Below are 23834 nucleotides of genomic sequence, written 5' to 3'. Positions count from 1 at the left end.
AATTTATTTGCCTGATTTACCTTCTTCTCACAATGGCCCGAGAACTTCAGCTCATTGTCAACATACACACCTAGGTCCTTCTCACACACAGTCTCAACTAGTGCAGTTTCTTCATCCCGTTGGGACATATGATACGCCTCCTTACCGTTGGTACCCCCCAGGTGCATCCTCTTACACTTCATGACATTGAATCTCAGCAGCCATTTCTTCGACCATTTCTGGAGCCCACAGAGGTCCTTCTGCAGCTCTTCACAGTCCGCTTGGTTCTTAATTTCCCGAAATAACTTGGCGTCATCGGCAAACATTTGTATGGAGGAGTGTACAACGTCAGGTATGTCATTTATGAAACAAACAAACAACAGCGGGCCCAATACACTGCCCTGTGGTACCCCACTTGTTACAGGTACAGATGACGATTTTGTGCCATTAATCACCACACACTGCTTGCGGTCATGTAGAAAGTCTTCTATCCACACTAGGACATTACCCCGAATTCCGTACCCTTCCAGTTTGATTTTCAGCCTTTCGTGGGGTACACTGTCGAAAGCCTTGGCAAAATCTAGGTAAATATTGTCGATATTACCACCCCGTTCCAGAATATGGGTCCAAATGTCCAATACCTTGAGCAATTGTGTTAAGCAAGAGCGCCCCGGCATAAAACCGTGTTGGCAATCTTTTACAAGGTTGTTTCGTATTTGATGTTCCATTGCAGCATCTCTGATAATACTCTCAAGTACTTTACATATTATGCTGGTCAGGCTCACCGGTCTATAGTTGTTCGTGGAGTGACGATCGCCCTTCTTGAAGATAGGACTCACATAAGCCACTTTCCATTCACTGGGGACCATTTGTTCATCCAGGCATTTACAAAACAGGATCTTCAGGGGCTCTGCAAGCTCGTATAATAACAATACCCAGGTAGCACCAATTTACTGCAATAATTCATGGTCCAGCCTAATTGCAGTTAGGCTACAAAGTTACACAGATTTCACTAGATTGTAAAGTTGCAAAAAAATTCTCTTATCTAAAAGCTGAGGGATGTTGCAGATATTCTCAGACACGGGTATTGTGGAAGGGGAGCTACAGCCACTGGTCAACTGGCACAACAATACGCAGGAGGTGCTAGACGCTGCCAGAGAGGGCCCAGGGGAGCAAGGCAGGCCCCACTACCTCGGACCAGGCCTCGAGAAGAAGAGGGATGATCTGTATTACACCAATGGTTTCAATGCCCTCCTCAGCGATGACATCGCACTTGACAGGTCACTTAAGGACATCCGGCATCCCAAGTGAGTCCAAGGCAGGTTTTCAGCAAGACAGGTTGGGGAAAAATGGCAGAGGGTTTTTAAGGTTGGGTCAATTTATAAATTCATTAGTTAAGAGTAAGTATAAATTGCATAAATCAGGGTCAGTGTGTGGAGACTTATGAATAGGTAAAGTGGGTAGGTTCAGTAAATGAGGATAAATTGGCTGAGTTTGTAAGGGATGGGGTGTGTGAGGTGGATAGTCATTGGGGTGGGTAAGGTGGAATGAGTAAGATGGACAGGGTGTTGGCTTAATGATGTATTATAAATACAGATCAATACATAGGTAGCACATCATCTTAAAAATGCAACCATGTTTAAATATAAAGCCTTATTAACACAGTCTCCATATAGCATATTTTATTGCAATATTCTCTAATTATAATATTTTCTAAATCACACACATGCACACGGAAGAATTCCAAAAATATATGGTGGTTATTGCTTTGACTGGATCAATTTGTACACCTATCTTCATGTCTACACCCAAATTAGTGCACAACTCGCCCTCCAACAACTCTTTCTCTCCTCAGATGCAAGACAAAGTTATACAGTGCCAAACTGCCAACAGTCAGCATAGTGATTCCCTTCTTTGAGGAGCACTGGACAACCCTCCTACGTACAGTCGTCTCTGTAGTTAAACATTCCCCACGACACCTCCTGAAGGAGATCATCTTGGTTGATGATGGCAGTACCATAAAGGGTGAGTCACTCGGATACTTACAAGAAAAAAAGACTGATTGGCTAGTAAACTGACAAGTGACAAAGAGAAAAAGTGGGTTGATCACAACTCTACCATTGGGAAAAATTGGAAATATTTTAGGTCATAGAGAAATATTAATCACACTATCCCACAGAATTGGAAAGAAATCGAGGAAACGGAGGTGAATTTTTTTCTAAGAAAAGGTACTGTACAGTATTGTACAGTACATGGCAGGTGCTATAACATTAAATCCTTTAGTACTAAGACTGAACCATATGAGTACAGTACAATATCATATTACAGTACAGTACCTGTAATAAGGGAATAGCCATAGAGTTCACAGGGTTAAGTCATCATACCCATTGTGTTAAGTCACTGTACTCAATGAGTTATTTTAATCAACTAATCCACAATATTCAGGAGGTTGGCATTGTTCTGAAGGTGTTTAGGGACATTCACATAACCCTGTTCTGAGTCAAGAGGGTGGCCGGATATTGAGAGCATTGGCGAAGTTCTGCATGGAGGCAAGCTGAGATGATTTGGGCATGTGGAGAGAATGGATAAGACCAATTGGGTCAAGAGGTGTATGAGCCTAAATCTGGAGGGGAGGAGAGGCAGGGGTAGGCCAAGAATTACATGGGGAGAGGTTGTAAGAAATGACATTACAATTAAAAACTTGACAAGAGAGACTGCAAGAGACCATGCAGCATAAAGAGCTGCCATCAGGTAACTGCAGCTGACCCATGCAATACAGAAAATGCCCATATATATATATATATATATATATATATATATATATATATATATATATATATATATATATATATATATATATATATATATATATATTTATATATATATATATATATAATATATATATATATATATATATATATACAGTATATATTATATATATATATATATGTATATATATATATATATATATATATATATATATATATATATATAAATATATATATATATATATATATAAATATATATAATATATACTATAAATATATATATATATATATATATATAAATAAATATATATGTGTGTGTGTGTGTGTGTGTGTGTGTGTGTGTGTGTGTGTGTGTGTGTGTGTGTGTGTGTGTGTGTGTGTGTGTGTGTGTGTGTGTGTGTGTGTGTGTGTGTGTGTGTGTGTGTGTGTGTGTGTGTGTGTGTGTGTGTTGTGTGTGTGTGTGTGTGTGTGTTTTTGTGTTTTTTTGTTTGTTGTGTTTGTTTTTTTTTGTTTTTTTTTTTTTGTGTGTGTGTGTATTTATATATTATGTGTGTGTTTCTGTGTGTGTGTGTGTGTGTTTGTGTGTGTGTGTGTGTGTGTGTGTGTGTGTGTGTGTGTGTGTGTGTTATATATATAAATATATATATATAAATATATATATAAATATATATATAAATATATATATAAATATATATATAAATATATATATAAATATATATATATATATATATATATATATATATATATATATATATATATATATATATATATAAATATATATATATATATATATATATATATATATATATATATATATATATATATATATATATATATATATATATATATATATATATATATATATATAAACCTTTACAAAAACTATCATTCTGGTATCATTCACATCCTAAAGTTATCATGCTGTATTAGAATCTACACCAGAACTACATCATACTCTGGTGTTGTGTACAGGTCAAATATTAACACTTGCTACCTATGAACAGATTTCCTGAAGGATCCATTGGACAACTGGCTGAAGGAACACGTTCCCATTGCTAAAGTTATACGTCTGCCTTCTCGGGTAGGGCTGATTGTTGCCCGCCAAGAGGGTGCCAAGGCCGCCACAGCTGATACCATTGTGGTCCTGGATTCCCACTGTGAGGTCATGGTCAACTGGCTGCCTCCCCTCCTGGGTAAGTTCTCAATGGATATGTGTCATCAAAACTGTGAAGTTACCACCACCTGGCTTTCACATCTACGTTTAGTCAGGTGTGTTTGAGTTATCAGTACTGTAGAACAATCTCAATCACCTGCCTCCTACCCTTCTATGCAGTCCTGCAGTAGGTACCCTAGTGAGATCACAAGCAACTGCCTCTTACCCTCCTTTTTGAGTCCAGAGTGAGTTAGTTACAAGTTAAGAGTTGCAAAAAGTACCAGACCTTGTTGCTTAAGTAAAAGTATTGTTACATTGGCAAAATGTTACTCAAGTAGATGTAAATGTATCCAAAGTTCAATGTACTTAAGTAGAAGTAAAAAGTATCTCATTCATAAAGTATTCAAGTACTGAAAGTAAAAAGTAACAACAAAATTATTGACTCAAATGTTAAAATAAATCCACAGTAAATTATATAAAAAAATAGTTAATTAAAGATAAAAAAACAAAACCCATAGCATTACACATGTTTATTTGCAAATCTTTCTATTCAGATTAATCAATAACCGATTCTTGAAATAATGGCTGTCCAATCAGGATCTTTTAGGCCTAAATATAAGCCTGGCAAGACCTACCGAAAGAGAATACGTCCATCTGCTCTCTCTAGAATCCATCACAAGGATAGTGAACGGGCTGAAAATATATCCATCCAATACTATGATCATTTTCTTCTTATCCATACAAGTATCGTTGACTGGACTTATGGTCCGCAGACATGTTATCTCTGCTTGCATTAGGTTAGGATACAGACCTATCTGGCAAGTATCTGAGGCGGGGGATGACTCGCACTTATCTTCCTGTCTACTTTGTAACTGTCCCAACCAGTACCGGATGATCCATTAGGCACAGTAGGCACAGTGCCTAGGGCCTACGAGATATTGGGGGCCTACGAAAAATAAAACGAGAACTTTTCTTCCCCTTTTTCTACAGGTTATTATTAAATTGATACTGAGGTACTTTTTTCCATTTATTTATTACTTAATCCTATTAGTATCTATTTATGTTACTTGATTATTTTCTATACTACAGTATTCTATTTAGGCATATTCATGGCAAACATCACTGAATCTTATTCTTTCGACATCACATTTTATAATTAGGTACTACCTTGTGTTATTAGTGAATATGCTGTCAAATGGGACCCCATATCTTGGAGGTGCCTAAGGCCTACGAAAGTCTTAACCCGGCCCTGGTCCCAACGCTAACACCTTTCAACACGATTGTGTTGACTGTCCTACTGTCAGGGACCTCCTACCTCAGAACGAATCACTAACCACTATATGTCACCACCTACTTATTTGTAATAATTTAGATTTAGTTCTTATATGCTACCCATGCTTTGGTGGGTGCTAACTCCCATTGTCCTTAAATAATATCAATATTATCTCCAAATCACAAGTCATAGCGTGTCCTGTTAGACACAAGTACCAATGTATTAGTATCTGACCGCATGGTTTTGTGACTAGGCTTGTCGCCCCCTGGGGTGTAATAAAGTAATTTAATAATAAATAATAAGCCCGACATAACTAAGCAGATGCTCACAAGCAGCAGATGCAGTCCGCACAAAGCATGTGTTCCAACTTACGTACAAATCTGACTTAAGAATGTCCTCAGGAACAGAACCCGTTTGTAACCCGGGAATCCCCTGTACTATACTGTACTGTACTATACTATAATACTGTACTAATACTATAATACACTATACTATACAATACTATACTATACTATACTATACTATACTATACTATACTACCACAGCAGTTGCAGTAAGTATGGTCTGTATTATTCTTGACAGTTGGAATTTCTTCAATGCCTGACACAGTAAAGCGTAAATCAAAGTTCTAGATAATTCTTTGATCCAGAATCAAGATACATTAATGAAAGCCAACACCTTGATGGGCTGATGTCATAATATACAGTGACCCCTCCGTTAACGAACTCAATCCGTTCCAGAAGGTCGTTCGTTAACCGAAAAGTTCGTTAACAGAAACCATTGTTTCAATGGGTTTTTGGGTAATTGGTTCCAGCTCACCGAAAATTTCCTAAATTCAACAAAAATGGTAGAAAAGTTCACTTACTTTGAGGTGTGTATGTAGAAGGCTCCTGGATGATGATGATGATGATGGGATTTAGAATGGGGGTGGAGGAGAAGGAAGAAGAGAAGGCATTGGGGTGGAAGAGAAGTCACCCCATGGTGCCATTTCACCCATAAAATTTTAGCTCTCTTGGTGTAATTCAAGATTATTTTCTTTAAATCAACACTGCACTGCATTATATATTGTAAATATGTAAAATATATTTCAAAATGACCAATAATTTGCTTGGAAACACAGAAAAAAAGCGTTTAGTTGAAGAGAGTCTCAAGCAAGATGTTACCTCCAGTGAAAACAGAGAGAGACTAACTCCTGTTTGCTGTGTTAAGAGGCTGGATGGCACGCATTAAACTAGTCACTTTACCTTCAATTATGTTCAATAATTGTTAAAATTACTAAAAAATTGAATATAAAACTTTTAAAATTATTGAATAGTATAAACTTCTTGATATTTACTAAAATAGTAAGAAATTTAAGCCCTAGAACCGATTACTGTATTGGCGGACTGATACTAAAGCTGGTTGCCCGGTCAGTGCAAGCGAAAACATGTTGAGGTCGGTTCGTAAGAAATTCGTTAACCGAATTTTTGTTCGTTAACCGAATTGAAGATCCTTATGGAAGGCAGTTCGTTAATCGAAATTACGTTAACCGAGGTGTTCGTTAAACGAGGGGTCACTGTATTTACAACTGAGATTTTGTCCTGTTTCATTATGGCACAAGTCAACCATCAGGATGTTGTGGCATATATGCACTACTATACTGTAGTCATGGCCAACAACAGGCTAACAAGTTGGCAAAGAGAATAAAAATGAAATACGATGAGATTTATCATAATGATAAAAAACAAAACATTTTCTGCCAAGTTAAATGTAAACAAAAATCTCTTATTCAACCCTGTTACTTCCTTTAGATAAATGTCAAACTCTTTAAAATACATCAAAACTTTCTTCAGTTAAGCACAAAACCTCTATCAAATCTTAAAACTTCCTTGATAAAAATATTTGTATCATAACCTAAACCTTCCTTAAACTTGCACTGTATGTTTGTATGTATGTATGTGGACAGTATTAAAAACCATGGTGAACATCAACATAAATGAACAATCAAGTTCATAACACAGTAACAAAGAACAAACAACTATCTGAACAGCTACTGTAGTAAGAGGTGAAATAATAAATTTAATTAAATGGAATATTCTTACATAAGTGAGTCACAACCTGCACCTTTACCTGGACAGATCCCATCGTTGTCAACTACCGCACCGCTGTGTGTCCGCTCATTGATGTGATCAACAAGGACACATTTGCCTACTCCCCGCAAGACAATGGTGCTCGGGGAGCCTTTGACTGGCGATTATACTACAAGAGGTTACCGCTGACAGACAAGGACAACAATCTCTTACCAGAGCCATTTGAGTAAGCTGTGATGACACATTTTGTTCAATCACAGCAGGGAAAATTCACTCGCCTTCTGTATCGAGATAGCATTAAAGCAGTTTGGTTTCATGAAAAAGAAAATTAAGTTATCCATTAATTCTGCATTTTTCCTTATCAATTAATTTAGCTTTGTTTCCAAGTTACCAATTTAGTTAGCCATTTAAGTTACCAGTTATATTTTTACCAAGTACAATAATTGTATTTCAAATTACCAGTAGTGGCTTATAACCTTCCTCAGTGTAGTGCTTTGTCAGTCTCAACCATCACCAAAGGTAATACAATAAAAAAGTTCTATAAACTCCTGTGTAACAGACAAAACAGAAAGAATGTGTTGTAATGTATTAACGAACTTTATTCAACAAACAGAATATACAATGATAGACAACCAGGCTCAAAATATATGACAATATCTTTAGTATAAGGCATTTTCTGTACTCGAAACACTAAAATTAGGAATTTGTGGAGTGGGTATTTTTGATTACCTACTTAAGAATGTCCTCAGTAATTCTAAGACTCTGAAGAAGAATCTGTGATGCATATCAAAATCTTATGAGGTTCATTTAAAATCCACCCCCCCTCCATTTTTTTTTTATCCAGGATGACAATTTAAAGTTAAGAGTAACTTTTCCTTACTATCAGGAACCCAATTATGAATGGAGGATTGTTTGCCATTAGCCGCAAATTCTTCTGGGAGTTGGGAGGCTACGACCCTGGCCTGGCCATCTGGGGTGGTGAGCAGTATGACCTGTCCTTCAAGGTGGGTGAATAATTAGGTGATCCACTTTGTGTACAGTATTATTGAAGAGGACCCACTGATAGTACAGTACTGTTTTGGTCCTATGTTTGTTGGTAGAAATATAAAACTAGCAATACGAGTCCTTCAAGGTAGCTAAGTAGAACTAAGAGCATGTTAGAGGATGCAAATGCTCCTCTTTGTGTAATGCTTTGAGCTCTGTGCAAAAATTCAACTACCAACAACAACAATGCCAACCAGATGCCAGGAGGTAGCAACATCTCTTTATCCTTAAAAGAAAGGAACTAAACATGGTTCATTGGCAGTAGGACCATCCAAAGTGAAAAGTAGTTGTACTCAACATTAGTACAGTATTTTGAGCCAGATAAGTGATGATGAAAAAATATATTTATTTTTAGTATGAATTCCAAGATTGATAACAACTAGAATAGTTTTCCAATGATGACTGAATTCTGAATAACATCACAAATCGATACAGTCTTCTACTTCCACTTGCCTTCACTTATACAGTATTCTATAATGTACTTCTATAAAGCAAATATATTTGAAATAATCGAGCTCTAAATCTATCATCCATCACAGACACCAACAGTAACTAAATCTATTATAATACTATGGGTGCCAAGATCTTCAGGGAGGAGGGTTGAAAATTATCTTTACTTCAAGCTTCATGTACATTTTATCTTCACATATTCAAAAATTATCTTCTGCTTTATCAGTATTTTGTTTCTCCTTCAGTGTAAGCTGCCCATCAATTATACAAAGAGTGTCTCAAACACACCTTTTCTTGTAGCATTAAAAATGAGTTTGTGTTGTAGATCTGGCAGTGTGGGGGCAGAATGCTGGACGCTCCCTGCTCGCGGGTGGGCCACGTCTTCAGGGGCGCTCCTAAAGGTCGACCATCAGTCAAGGGAGACTTCCTCAGTAAGGTTCGTCAACATCCACTTTCCCCTGTGAGATCAATTATCCAGCAATCTGTCATAATACCTTGTACTTCACAGATCAAATCTCTACTTTTACTGTACTGTAAAAGAAATTAAATGTACAGTAATTAAATAACATATTAATTATTTTTTACAAACAAAACTCTGAATATAATATTCTAGAAGATATGAACTAATTTAAGAGTTGTGAACTCTTGGAACAATCTGCCCGAGTGTTGTGATGGCACCGAGTGTAAGCTCTTTCAAGACCAGACTTGACCAACACTGGAGCAGGTTCAGGTACATTCAGGAGCCGGTGCATGCCCAGTACTTGCCAACAGTGAGTAACAGAGACGTGACCAATCACCCAACCAGCTAACGAGCCGATCAGTGGTGAAGAGGAAAAAGTAAAAGTTAACATTTCTCTAATTTTGATAACATAAGTCTCAGAATAGTTTAAGATTATGGGCTAATTTTCTGCCATACTTGTATAAACAGTTTCTCAGTGACATCTCATGATGATCATGATGATGGATAAGGTTTCATCTAAATGTATCACTGCATTAAGTAACTTCAGAATATGCTGAACTGGACTAATATTATCACATTAGCAATGTCAGTACAAATGAAAATACTTGTAATCATTCATTATAAACTGTACAGAGTGTGGCAGCTAAGTGAATACAGCACTCTTCCCTTATGCTAAGGCTACTGGTTTGTGGCCAGGGCACCTTTTAGTCTAATCTAATAGGAATGAGTGACAAATTTTGTACAGTATACATTGGGAAGTGAAGATGGTTGCTTGTAGTGCCAGCCACACTGCCACCAACCAGAGGCTAAGTGTTCACTGTGGTGTTTCCTCTTTAGCTAACATGACCAACTTTACTTTTCACCAACTTGATACAGTAATAATGATAATGAAAAAATCTCAGGACTCTTAATCATTATATTCGTCTGTTTTATAAGATGTCATTTACCATTTTCCAGTACAAAAACTACACATCATCTTTCCTAGTTCAGTGTTCTGCTCAAATACAGTACGGTACTGTATTTCCCAGCTTTGCATGGGTTAGGTATACTACAATTGAGGCCGAATGACCCCGAGTTGACAAAGCGCCACTGTGGTCAAAATCGAGATTTATTCACAAATAATAGAGAAACCATCTCTGTATCCCAAGAGAGACTCGGTTACTCAGAATGGAAGTAGAAATATGGTTGATTTTGGTATCTAAGTAAAACTACCTATATGTACTCGTACATCAATATGTGCAGGGCTGGCAGGTGGCAGATCAGAGAGAGGAAAGTGCCAGCGGTCTCCTTTTTTTCTGGCGTTTTCACCACTTTGGTTGGACACACCTCAGTTATATAAACTTGACTGTCACAGTTTGCCCTTCCTGACATGGGTAACCACCTTCCGCAATCGCCATGGCAATGTCTCAGTTGGAGAAAAAAAAATTTTCTTGCCTGGACCACCCGAGGGTCCATGATCAATAATACCATGATGCACAACCTTGGATTCCATGTAATATGTGTGTAAAATTTCAGGTCTCTAACTGCTTCTATTCTGGAGCTATAGCTGGAACAGACAGACAGAGGACAGGCACTCATCACAGACAGACATTTGGGGTCCACGGTCAATAGTACTGTAATAGCAGGAACTTGGGACCCATGTAATATGTGTGTGTAAAGTTTCAGGTTTCTAACTGCTTCTGTTTTGAAGCTATAGCTGGAACAGACAGACAGAGAGACAGACACATCCGTTTATTATTATAAATTCATTTTTAACATTAATGTTCTCTATGAACTCTTATACATCTGTCTGCTAAATTTACTCGTATACCTTGGAAATCCAACATATAATACCCAGTTCCCTCTCTGTAAAAAAAGTGTGGAAAATGTCTATAATCTGAGGCGCTCCGCGTCAGAAGGGGGTGAAGTGCCAAATTAAAAAAAACCTGAGAAAAACGCGTTTAAAGTTTTTTGAAGTACAAAAAACCATAACTTTTTTGTTTTTTAATCTAGAGGGTTCATTTTTTATTGTGGGTTAATACCGTACTGTAAAACAAGTTAATGATCACCAAAAAGAGCACTCTCGCCTTACACCCCCCCCCATAACCCCCAATTATTTTTCCAAATAATAATTAAAAACTCGTTTGCCTATCAGTATTTATCTTTCCATCTCTATTATTAGCCAAAGATTTATAATACTGTTAAGTATAATACAGTGACCCCTCCATTAACGAACTCAATCCGTTCCAGAAGGTCGTTCGTTAACCGAAAAGTTCGTTAACAGAAGCCATTGTTTCAATGGGTTTTTGGGTAATTGGTTCCAGCTCACCGAAAATTTCCTAAATTCAACAAAAATGGTAGAAAATTTCACTTACTTTGAGGTGTGTATGTAGAAGGCTCCTGGATGATGATGATGATGATGGGATTTAGAATGGGGGTGGAGGAGAAGGAAGAAGAGAAGGCATTGGGGTGGAAGAGAAGTCACCCCATGGCGCCATTTCACCCATAAAATTTTAGCTCTCTTGGTGTAATTCAAGATTATTTTCTTTAAATCAACACTGCACTGCATTATATATTGTCAATATGTAAAATATACTTCAAAATGACCAATAATTTGCCTGGAAACACAGAAAAAAAGCATTTAGTTGAAGAGAGTCTCAAGCAAGATATTACCTCCAGTGAAAACAGAGAGAGACTAACTCCTGTTTGCTGTGTTAAGAGGCTGGATGCCGCGCATTAAACTAGTCACTTTACCTTCAATTATGTTCAATAATTGTTAAAATGACTAAAAAAATTGAATATTAAACTTTTAAAATTATTGAATAGTATAAACTTCTTGATATTTACTAAAATAGTAAGGAATTTAAGCCCTAGAACCGATTAATGTATTGGCGGACTGATGCTAAAGCTGGTTGCCTGGTCAGTGCAAGTGAAAACATGTTGAGGTCGGTTCGTAAGAACTTCGTTAACCGAATTTTTTTTCGTTAACCGAATTAAAGATCCTTATGGAAGGCAGTTCGTTAATCGAAATTACGTTAACCGAGGTGTTCGTTAAACGAGGGGTCACTGTATTGTGTAATAATAAAGAACCACCACTACATTCATCCCCTCCACCATTAACCTCTCCCCACCCCAACGTAATTAACATACAAATACAAAGGTGGGGGAAGTTTGCATAATCTTTGGTGAAAACAGTACAGTATTATGACAATAGTATTACAATCTTACTTTGTTTAGTTCCTTCGTTTTATTATCCCTGAAGATCGTAGCAACTTGAAGTTACATAAATCCGGAGGAGTGCGTATAACTTTAATGGCCGCGTCATAATCAATCACATACTGATCAAAGTCTTTCTCTGTCCTCTCTAAAAATCGCCAAACAGATTCTTCATCAACTAAATCATTGATTATTGATGCCGGCAACAGTTCAGTTTCATTTTAAGACTGAGGTATGGGCTCACTTTCACTAGCATTCATAGGGTCAGGCTCGCTTTCATCACTATCAGGGTCAATGCATGTCTCGTCACTGTCCACTTCTACCTCCTCACAGTCTGTATGTTCTTGTTGTGATACATTAGAGTCTCAGTTTCTGTTACCATTAGACTCACTTTCATTGTCATTATTGCCGTCAGTGCATGCCACGTAACTCTGTACCGGATCACAGTCTAAAAAGGTCTTGTGATGCATATCAGTCACTTTTTGTATTATGAGTATATACAGTACTCAGTTTCATCTGTTTCAAGCTCACTTTCACCATCATTATCATTGTCAGTGCATGCCACATTGTCTTTTAACTCATCATAATCTGCAAAAAGATTTTCGGACGCTTTATATCACGCTAAAAAGTTATTCTGTGCGTTCAAAGTGTTATTGTCATTATGATAATCACTTTCATCATGCAGTAAGTCAATTTCAGTGTCGACAGGTAAGTCATCATAGTCTCTAAAAAGATCTTCCGATGGTTCATAACGTGATGTATGTTTTTTTCTGCAATCATGCGCATCACCTGCACCATCACCAGTAGCACTTGTATCACCATAATAATTACAAAATTCACCACCAAAATCACTATCACCAAGTGTTACTGGGGTGTCCATGTGAGCACTGCCATCAAACACACGCTCAGGAATAATGGGCTCCTGAATCCACACCAGAAGGCCTGGCCTCACCCGAGTCTTGCTCTCATATCGGGCAGATATTACACCCATGGAACACGAATAACGTCAATGTTACACTGAAAAATTATCAAAAATAGCAGTAGAACGTACACTTAACCCCCTGATGCTAAAATATGCTCCAAAACTAAGGAGGCGGCAGCATCTGGGCGCACGGATTGGCCAAGGAGCTGTGACATAGCAAGGGGAAATCCATTGTGATTGGCTGCCTCAGGGGGTATGGTCCGAGAGAGGCGCACTATCATTGGCTCGCACTCCTCTCGCTCTGAACGGGATGTTGCCACTTTCTGGAACTGAGCGCACAGCCTGATACGTAACTCCAGGTCTGAGGCGAAATCACACCTTATTTTTGAAGGACTTTCAACCATATTTCTATTCTAGCTAGAAGGTTACATCCAATGCCAACATGTAGATTGTAGAGGAAGAGTGAAAATAGTGATATCCATCAAAAAAACGCATTTTGGCAGAGGTGTCGCTTCACCTTCTGACGCTGAGCACCTCATATGAAGATGATGATCATGGTTGTCCTTTGGAAGATCTTGGTGTATTTGCAGTAGGTGTTACAAATATTGTTAAACATATTTAGGAAATAATTTGGAATATTGTAAGTCTGTCACAGTGTTGGGTTTTATATTCTTTGCCAGTACTGTTGACATTTAATCTCACAAAACCCACTCTGGAGATATTTCCTCTAAGTTATCTATCACTGGTAGATTAACCACCAAGTATTGTAGTAATGTGATGTGATATTAAAATAGACCCTATCTTATAAAAAGGAATATATAAACAGTACATTATAGTTCCTATACTTATTAATAAATACAGAAACACAACAAATATGAACACAGTTTATAGGAGATGGCTAGTTATGGTGAAAGGATTCACTATTAAACTTAACTTAAAGACTTAACTCCTGGATTAATCCATTTAGAAAATCTAAGGATGAATTCACCAGTCTGAGTACCACAGGGTCTTTTTTTTGGGGCGCCGGTGGTAGAAGCGGTACTGCTCTTGCCTCGCAAGCGAGATATCACAGGTTCGATTCCCGGGCCGGTGGAAAAGATGTTGGGACATACTTCCTAGCCCCAATTGGTCCCTGTTCACCTAGCAGTAAAGTAGGTACCTGTTGTAAATCGAAAGTTGCGAATTCGTATTCAGGGACAAGTTGTTGGAGCTTCCAATAACTTGATGACAAAAACGATTGACTCTTCAGGCTTCTACGCCCTTGACCCTTCAGGCTTCTACGCCCTTAACTCATGAGACATAAAGGCAAGCATGAACTTAGCATGCTTCCCTGTTGGGCGCTGTAAACGCTTCTGCGCGTCACCTTACACAGGATATAGGGGAGTGCCCAATAAAAAAAAAATGTCTTTTTTTACTTTACTTTTATCATCTTCACCACTGATCGGCTCGTTAGCCATTTGGGCGGTCGGTCACTTCTCTGTTGGCAAGTACTGGAGGAGAACTCATGGCTGAGCCACACTCACACACACTGTCTGTTCACACTCTAGATGAAGTAGAAGCTCTGGGGTTCTGGAACCTCTTTTATAGGGAAATGTTGGTGAGGTCTGCAAACTATACAACAACATTCTTTTCATCACCATGCTGGCTACCCCACCTGACCAGGTTGGCTAGCATGTGGCATATGGCCCTGGGCCAAACTTGCTCCATGGCTTATCACTAGAACTGTTTTGAATTAATTAGTCATCTCCCTCACAGTGAAAAACTCCCACAACAGTTCAAACAAATGAGGCTGTAAACTAACACATGTGACAACATTGCATGTACAGTACTGTACAATGACTGTGTTAACTAACAGATATAATAACACCACAACTTCCTTCACACTCCCTCAATAACATGAGACTCTGCACATTTCCTCCTTGTAACTGAACTTGACTAAAAGCAAGATGCCACAGGAATTACGGTACGGCACCCAAATTACACAATGATCAGAAGGTTCTCTTTATTTACAAGTCTGAAAATTAATTGATTTAACCTATCAGAATTGAGCCATATCCATATGTCTTTTCCAGAACTACAAGAGAGTGGCAGTGGTGTGGATGGATGAATATGCTGAAGCACTGTACCGCAGGAACCCGCACCTGCGTGAAGTTGATGCTGGAGATGTGTCAAGAGAATTGGAGGTTTGTAATGAAATGAGTTATTTTTTCTACCTAAATTAGCAAATATATACACTGTTAAGATCAAGGTAAGGGCCCTATCATTATTTATAAAGGTTCAACAAAAATAATTAAAGCACAGTTCACTTGTCTGACTACCGCACGTTGTTTATATGTTTAGTTACCTGCTATAGTTTATCCGGTATCATTAAATAAATAGAAACTTATCTTTCTCCTTGTTGATGTGGAGTACCCATATTAACACATCGTCATGTACGTGGACTGTGTTTTGAGTCTCTTTGTAGGTTTAACTGAGAATATACTGATAGGGTGTGTGGTAAGTTGGGTGGCAGGTATCCAACTAACTTATGGTGCAGGCAGTGAAACACAAGACTAATCATGCATGCAAATTTTAGGCAAAACCATAATGTGATCCGCCAAGCCTTAAACTAATTCTCGTGGCTAATATTATAGTTTAATTCCCTAATATCATTTAATTCCAGTATAATATATACCCACCACCAAAAACAAATAAAAATCTGTGCATCAACATATACAGTACATTATACTTCATGTAGATCCACAGTGAAAACGTGGATAAGATAAATCTTGATAAAATCACATTATACGTATTCATTATTTACAAAAGTTTTGAAGCAAGTTCTGATTGCCAAAGATTAGCCAAACCCAAAGCAGCATGTCTTGGGAATTAAACACCCTAACAAGTGTATCTGGACCAGGATTTAATTCAACTATCCATCCCAATTTCCAAAGTGTTCAGGGGTCCCCCTCATCATGAATGAGGACATCACCTACAGACAGGCAATTATCATAGTTCTTCAGTAGGCATATATGTGTTTCTTTAAGGACCAATAAATATTCATTTGTCAAAATTTCCCATAAATCAGTGGAATATTTTAGGATACAAGATGTAACACTTTCTTTTGGGATAGTCCGTAATCTAGGTGTGAAAGTGTAATAACTTCCGGCATCTTCCATCAAACTAAAAACATAGGTCATCGGTCTATCATTAACTGATGCTTCAATTTCAAGCAGAAGTGTAGTCAGTTCTTCCAGGGTAATAAGATCTCTACCAAGAACTTTCTTTAATCCTGCTTTAACGATCCCAATGCTCCCAGATTATTCCAAACCAAGGAGCTCTTGCCAGAATAAATTTCCATTTGCAACGTATATCAGCAAGAAAATTGTTCACTGCCTCATAGCTTACTAATTCTTTAATACACTGTATACTATGTAAAAGGACTAATAAAGGTGGGAGTGTTATCTTTTGTAAGTAGCTGTGGAAATCCCTCTCTGCTACAGAAACACCAAAAGGCTTGTGGTAATGCATCTACGGTAAGTTATTCACTATTTTTTTTGTAGATTGCTCTAATCACCACACAAGTAAAGAGCACAGTTTGCCAACACTGTCTACTGCCTTTTTTGTACATAGTGCCGTCACTCTCCAAAATCTCCAAACTCAAAACAAAATATTGCCTTAATTACTTGAAAAGATGCCTGTAATTTGCTCCTCTAACAAGCTTTGAGCTGATAATTGTGTCAAGTGCTTATACATAACGTAACAGTTATTCTCTAAAAGACGTTCTTTATAATATTTTATATTACTTAGCTATTGTCAGTCATTTAAAGGATGTTTGTATGTTTAACATAGTTTTCTTTTATGTATAAAAGTATTTTGTAAAACATGTTTCATTATAATTTAAATATATTGCAATTATTTCCAGTCATTTAAGAGGCCCAAAAAGGTCAGCCCACAAGAAAAATTATTTATTTTCCCTTATTTATTAGTTAAAAGTTAAATAGTAAGAGATTAGAACCTCGAAAACTCTCAAACAGATGAGTGCAACTGAATTAACAAATCAAACCGTGAAATCATCGATGGACCCAATTTCCAGGACCTGGGCATGGGCGATGCCACTCCTTATACAGGGTACAATAAACACCTAATGTTTTTTTTAAATGAAATGCCCTCTAACATTATAATGAAAAGAGAAAAGATTTATTAACACATTTAGATACATTCCCATGTCCATGGAGAATTAATTTCACAATGGGTAGCCTTTAGGTTAGTATGGAAGCACCTAGTGGGTAGGCTGGTTCTTAAATAAAAAAAAATCGGGTAATTATGGCACACTCGGCGTTTATGCTTTTTACATATTATATATCTCTTTATGACTCTCTTTACCACTTGTCTAGTTCTAGGAATCCACCATTTCTGTCTAATATATAAGACACCATGATTCACTCCGTAAAACATACACTTTTGGCATTACTTAGATATTAGTAATGAAGCAATCCTTTGAGTATATACTTTTTACTTTTATCCTCTTCGCCACTGATCGCTTGGGCGATCGGTCACGTCTCTGATTACTTTTCCTTTTCATTTATCTTCTTCACCAAAAGATCGGCTCGCTAGCCGCCCGGGCGATTGGTCACGTCTCTGTCACGCACTGTTGGCAAATACTGGGCATGCACCGGCTCCTGAATGTACCTGAACCTGCTCCAGTGTTGGTCAAGTCTTGTCTTGAAAGAGCTCACACTCGGTGCCGTCACAACACTCTCTGGTAGATTGTTCCAAGAGTTTACAACCCTCACTCCGAAAAAATTTGCCCTTACGGTTTTCTGGACTTGCAGCTTCTACAATCTTGAGCTGTGACCCCTTGTGGGGTGAGAGTCTGCCAGCTCCAAGTAAGGACACTCAACTGAGTAGTGCCCCCTGAGATGCTTATACACCTCAACTAGGTTCCCCCTGGGCAATGTCTGTAGTATAAGCTAGGCAAGTTCAGGCGCTTCAATCTCTCAGGGTAGCTGAGGTGCCGAAGTGCAGGCACCAGTCTGGTGGCCCTCCTTTGAACATTTTCAACCAACTGACAGTCCCTAGCATATTTCGGTTAGGTTAGGTAGAAGCAATATGGAATATTTAGTAGAATTATCCCTTTAAACATCAACAGTCCTTTACTTTCAAACAACCTGAGTTCTTGCATCAGATTATTAGACTTCCTACAGCCTCCCATCATGGCTTCATATTCCTGAAGAAGCCTTCCTGTTGTACCTTCCTAATCAATTTATGTTCTACAGATAGCAACTCTTCAGCTAGCAAATCAGAATTCGTTGTTAAATCCAAACCCTTGACATTTAATTTGAGATTGTTGATGAATTGCATTGTCCATGTGACAACACATAATGCTCTGCGATAGCTGCCATAACAGTCCCATTCAAACATTATCAAATGGTGGGGGATGTAAGAAAGACTTAAAGAGGACAAATATCAGTTTCCCATTTACTAGCACTGGACAATAAAGGTCAGAGTAACAAAGAACAGACCGACCACCTCGTTAGCTAATAAGTGGTGAAAGTGGGTCCCATTGGCATGACTGCTTGTTAGTGACAGTGAGAATACAACACATTGTATACTAGCCTTCGGTATACAAGGAGGTAGCATGGTCGGTACTGCACTCGAACACATCCACTTCCCTAAATCGTAAACTTAGCTACCCATTTCCAGCTGGGTAAACCGGGAGCACCTGCGAATCGAACTTCGGACCCCTGGAACAGGAGGCAAGCACTATATCCACTCGACCGCCGTGCTAAATAAGTAATTGACAATGATAGATTAAACATAAAAATCATTACAGAAATTTTCCCTCAAAGAAACACCATCTCAATATTAATGCTCCCACTAGAAAATGAACCTCCAGTTAGTTCAATTCCAACAGTGGATTAGAAGACAAGAAAAATATTGCAGTACATCTTAGTTGCCCAAAAAAGGCTTATGACCTTCAGTTGTGACCAACCTTGGACAAAAGATGATACTATACAATATTTATTCTATTTAATGATTGTGTGTTCATGTGAAGCTCCATCTACTGTATATACCTCAATACATGAGGTAATGTTTGCACACCCAAACCATAATAGGCATTTTTCAAGTAGGTTAACAATACCAACCCTTAACACAAACTGTTCTGCCAACAGATACGTGAACGTCTCCAGTGCAAAAGCTTCAAATGGTACCTGGAGAATGTAGCGCCCGACTTGGTGAAGAGGTATCCACCAGTCGAGCCACCAGACTACGCTAATGGAACAGTAAGTAAAGATTCCACTTTCAGAACCACCCAACTATCAGGAGAAGTATCTTAAATAATCAGATTAATTTTATGCAACTTAGGCCTTCCACCAAACCATGTTAAAGAATCTCCACTTGAACCACCAAATTAGACAAAAAAAGGAACGATCCTTTCCCTCTACTAAATTTAAATTCCTAAACACCTGAAACAAATATCCCATCGCACTGATGTACTATCAGCAAATACACTCTTTAGTTTTGGCCAAATTTTGGGGTTATTCATACTCTAAAACTTAAGATGATGTTGGGTCAGACAGTGGCTGCAGATTACTTACAAATATCAAACAAATACTGTACTTTCATATTTCAATCAGTTAGAAGATGCATACAAAAGGTATGGAGTATAAGCACCATTTACTCCTCATTTTAACGAAGTTTATTACCTCTGAAAAGCATGAGGAAGAATTCTTAAGACTCCTGTACCAAGATCAACTTTAAAAACTATGGAATACCATTTAGTGCCATAAAATGTTTGAATAATCTTCCTTCATAAGCTGCTTGTCTAGCAAAGCACTCATGCAAAAAAGTACAGAGTACATGAAAGCTACACTAGGACCATCGAGAAAAATTTAAGAGTCAAAGTTCATAGAAGGAATTTAAAGAATTTGAGGCTCTGAATATTGAACCAACTGCATCAGGAGGAAGAAAATTTTATAATTCTTCCCAGGATCTGTAGCTCATCATAAACTGGGGTATGCTTATGAATTACAGTAAACCCTGGCACGAATAGGCAAAACCATGAATAGCAACTTATACTGCCTTCATGCACTACTGTATACCTATACCAAACAACCGACCAGTTGCAGCAGCACTCATCCCCCCCTTTAACTCGTCTAATAATTAACTTTCTTTGTCAGGGTCATCGCTGACTTCTGCCTTTTACATTTCACTCCACTAGCACTGACACTAGGTAGTCTTTTAGGGGTCATTTTCACACAGGAACACTTTAGTTTTGACAGTACAACACAAGCAATAGCTGAGTGCAAACAAAGGGAGAGGAGACGCTGCTGGCACATAGGGTGACTCATTGAGCTGTGAGAAAAGGCTCACAAGCTAGTCACCATTTGCTTACTGTGAAAATCGAAATCGCGAATCGCATACCCACGAATGGCAAGGGTCTCCTGTACTTAGGTGCAGCTGTTGCACTATAGTGTAATAAATTAATTACACAAAGTATGTCAAGCCAATACAAATTTTCTTCCCATTCAATTTCTGGTATTTCTACTAATTGCATCCTTTTACCAATTTTTTTTCCCTTTAGACAGTTTCCTGAACTTGTAACTACTTCAACTTAGCGCCTAGTGCATCCACCAGCTCTAGGTATGAACACTCAACTGAGTAATGTCTTTATAAACTTCTATTAAGTCACCCCTTTCCACCAATAGTATAAGCTAGGCAATTGCAGTTCTAATCTTTCTGGGCACCTGAGGTGTTAAAGTGTAGGCACTAATCTGGTGGCCCTCCTTTGGGCGTTTTCAATCAACCAATAGTATGTAGCATATCTCAGGGACAAAACAGGGTAAAAGTGCTCGGAATGAGGAAGCTCGACTTTCGAAGTGTTACGGGAGATGGACCATTTAGGTACTGTACAAGTATCTGAACATCCTTCTTATAAGACATTTGTTACGAGTTGGGGATTTAGAATATAGTTAAAAGTCTACCCAGATCCCAACAGGCAACAACAAAAAAACAAACAAAGACAATCGGACTATAAAAGGGTAGACAAAGGATGCGAGTTTTTGTTGTGTATAATAAAGTGCCATAAATTCCTTAACAAAATATTCAGCTTTCTATAATTTACCCTTAACCATACTTAACCTAAACATTAACAGTATATACATATTTATACAACATACAATAATTTGAAGCAAGGTGGAGGTGGGGGAGGCAATATAAGATTACAAATACTTAAGTGCGGAGCTGAGATGGCTGACGAGTAAGGCTGAGTATTGTAGTAGACGGTAGGTAGTCACTGTGCCGTAGGTTTCCAGGATAGGTGGTCCTGTGGTCACTTCCCAGAGTGAACTGAACTCTCCTCGAACTGGAGCTGACAAAGAAGACTTTGAGGAGGTGATGCAACAACCAGGATATGGAGAAGGGAAACCCCAGAGTGGTAACTAAGACGAGTTATACTCGTGTTTCGTCCCTAGATGGCGTTGCTCGTGGTGCTGGGTAGGTAGATCAAGACAAAAGATGGCGTGGTTCGTAGTGCTGGGTAGGTAGATCATGACAATTGGTGGCGCGGTTCGTAACACACCCCTCCCTCCAAAGACCTCTGTAGCGCGGGCGCGAAGGAGGTGATCACCTGGTGCGTCTGGGGAGTAGCTGCTGCATTTCCACTGGAGCTCGGGATAAGGAGTCCGCAATCAGGTTGTCCACCCCCTTTATGTGCCGGACTTGTAGATTATAGGGCTGGGTGAGGAGAGCCCAGCGGAGGATTCACTGGTTGGAGGTCTTGTTGGTTTGGATGAACGTGAGTGGGTTATGGTCGGTGAAGACTAGGGTTGTTTGTGGGCAAGACTGGAGGTAACATTCAAACTTCTTTATTGCCAACACCAGAGCCAGGGCCTCCTTCTCTATGGTCGAGTAGTTGGTCTGATGTTTTTCAACTTGGCGGAGTAGTATGCCACAGGGTGAAGGACATCAGTGGTTGGGTCGGGTTGTAGGAGCACAGCCCCCACTCCGACACCGCTAGCGTCGATTTGCAGATGGAAGGGCAAGGTGTAGTAGGGAGAGCTCACTCACAGCCTGTGGGGTACTGGTTGTTTGGTTCCTCACTCAGGATAGGATGGAGAAAGGAAACTCACAATGTGCTCTCTGTATACATATTATATTGGATGTACAGTGCAGCTTGGTGCTGGGAAGTGGCAGCGTGGTTACAAGCGTGATGTAGAGAGAGCTGGTTGGTGAGGATGCTCAGAGGAGCACCAGCTTGTGGGTCGCCATGCTCGCCGGCGAGAGCGAGGGCCGCCAGACAGGAGTGGAGGAGGTGGTGTTTCTTGAGGACTGGCTGTAGGTAGAAAGAGAGCTAGGTCACCACGAGGTCAGGTCTTATATAACGGAGGTAGGCGTGGCTTAATAGTTGACCGTCATGTAAGACGGCGCTGGTTGACCTAGACCACGAGGCATACACTGGGGAATACGCGGGGTCGGCTACTCAGCGACAAACAGCGTTTGTAGGGAAGGAATCTACTGCAAGCCTTTGTTGACGTTTCACAGTACGCATGTCGGATGACCCAAGCGTTTCTCCCGCCAATATGTACCACCAATAACGTGTTAATTTCTACGTTTACTTGACTACTTTAATCATGTAAGTCCAACTTTAAACCCCTGAAATTAAAAGAAAAAAAATCTGATTCGTTTGAAGAGAGTTATACAGTACAGTATTATAAACGACTTCTTCACACACACACACTCAACCTGAGAATAGCGCCTTCACTAACTCAATTTTGTATTATGTTTTACTGTAGATTAAGAGCGTCGCGTCGCCTACACTCTGCCTGGACAACGGCTCTAAGGAATACGGCCCTATCATCATGTATGGCTGTCACGGCGGCGGTAGTCAGGTGAGATCGAGTCAAAGTTTATTAGATACAACAGTACTATATAAATATTTATATGAAGATAAGCAACTCCAGTTTATTCATCTGATTAAACACCCTAACACTACATGGGGGTATAAGTAAGATCAGTTTGCTAGGTGTTTTCTAGGGTGTTTAATAAGCTGTGGGTGCTAATCTTCACATGGTCCAGTACACTTTTTTTTAGGTATTACATGAAAGTACAGGTACACTTATACCCAATTGGTGACAGTAATATCTTAATATACCGTATGTCATTATAGTTGTACAAGATCTGCAAGTACACTACAGGTACTGTAACATGTACGGAGAGAGAGAGATAGAGAAGGAGAGAGAGAGAGAGACAATTACCATGTAGTAATATTATCATAGAAGTAATGTCTTATAACCCAGCAATAAATAGAAATACCTGTATACTTGAATGGCCATAACTAGCAAACAATAATCCAATATAATTTATTTAAGTAGCCTACTATATAGTGAGTTATCATAAATGGTAATACAAGCCAATTTAATTATATATTTTGCGAATACTGTATATGATGAGTAAATAATATATACTGTACGCATATATAGAAACATGCATTGTGTATAGATGACCGACCATGTATTTTTATTTCATATGACTTCCATG

General features: G+C 38.7%; 1 protein-coding gene across 5 annotated transcripts in view; it reads left to right on the top strand.

The window, feature by feature from the left end:
- LOC121872915 (polypeptide N-acetylgalactosaminyltransferase 10-like) overlaps window positions 1-23834 on the top strand; it is an 85417-nt gene that overhangs the window by 58853 nt on the left and 2730 nt on the right. For all 5 annotated transcript variants that reach the window (XM_042376025.1, XM_042376022.1, XM_042376026.1 and 2 more), the window contains 9 exons: window positions 1048-1286; window positions 1835-2004; window positions 3752-3940; window positions 7291-7468; window positions 8129-8246; window positions 9062-9172; window positions 15386-15496; window positions 19469-19579; window positions 23090-23185. In XM_042376025.1, the coding sequence (XP_042231959.1) occupies window positions 1048-1286; window positions 1835-2004; window positions 3752-3940; window positions 7291-7468; window positions 8129-8246; window positions 9062-9172; window positions 15386-15496; window positions 19469-19579; window positions 23090-23185 (1323 nt within the window). The remainder of the gene's footprint in view (window positions 1-1047; window positions 1287-1834; window positions 2005-3751; window positions 3941-7290; window positions 7469-8128; window positions 8247-9061; window positions 9173-15385; window positions 15497-19468; window positions 19580-23089; window positions 23186-23834) is intronic.

This window comes from Homarus americanus, unplaced genomic scaffold (genome assembly GCF_018991925.1).
Source record: "Homarus americanus isolate GMGI-L3 unplaced genomic scaffold, GMGI_Hamer_2.0 scaffold11022, whole genome shotgun sequence".
In the NCBI taxonomy this organism is placed as follows: Eukaryota; Metazoa; Arthropoda; class Malacostraca; order Decapoda; family Nephropidae; genus Homarus; species Homarus americanus.
Note: the sequence above shows the minus strand (reverse complement) of the source record. Positions and strands in the feature narration are given on the sequence as shown.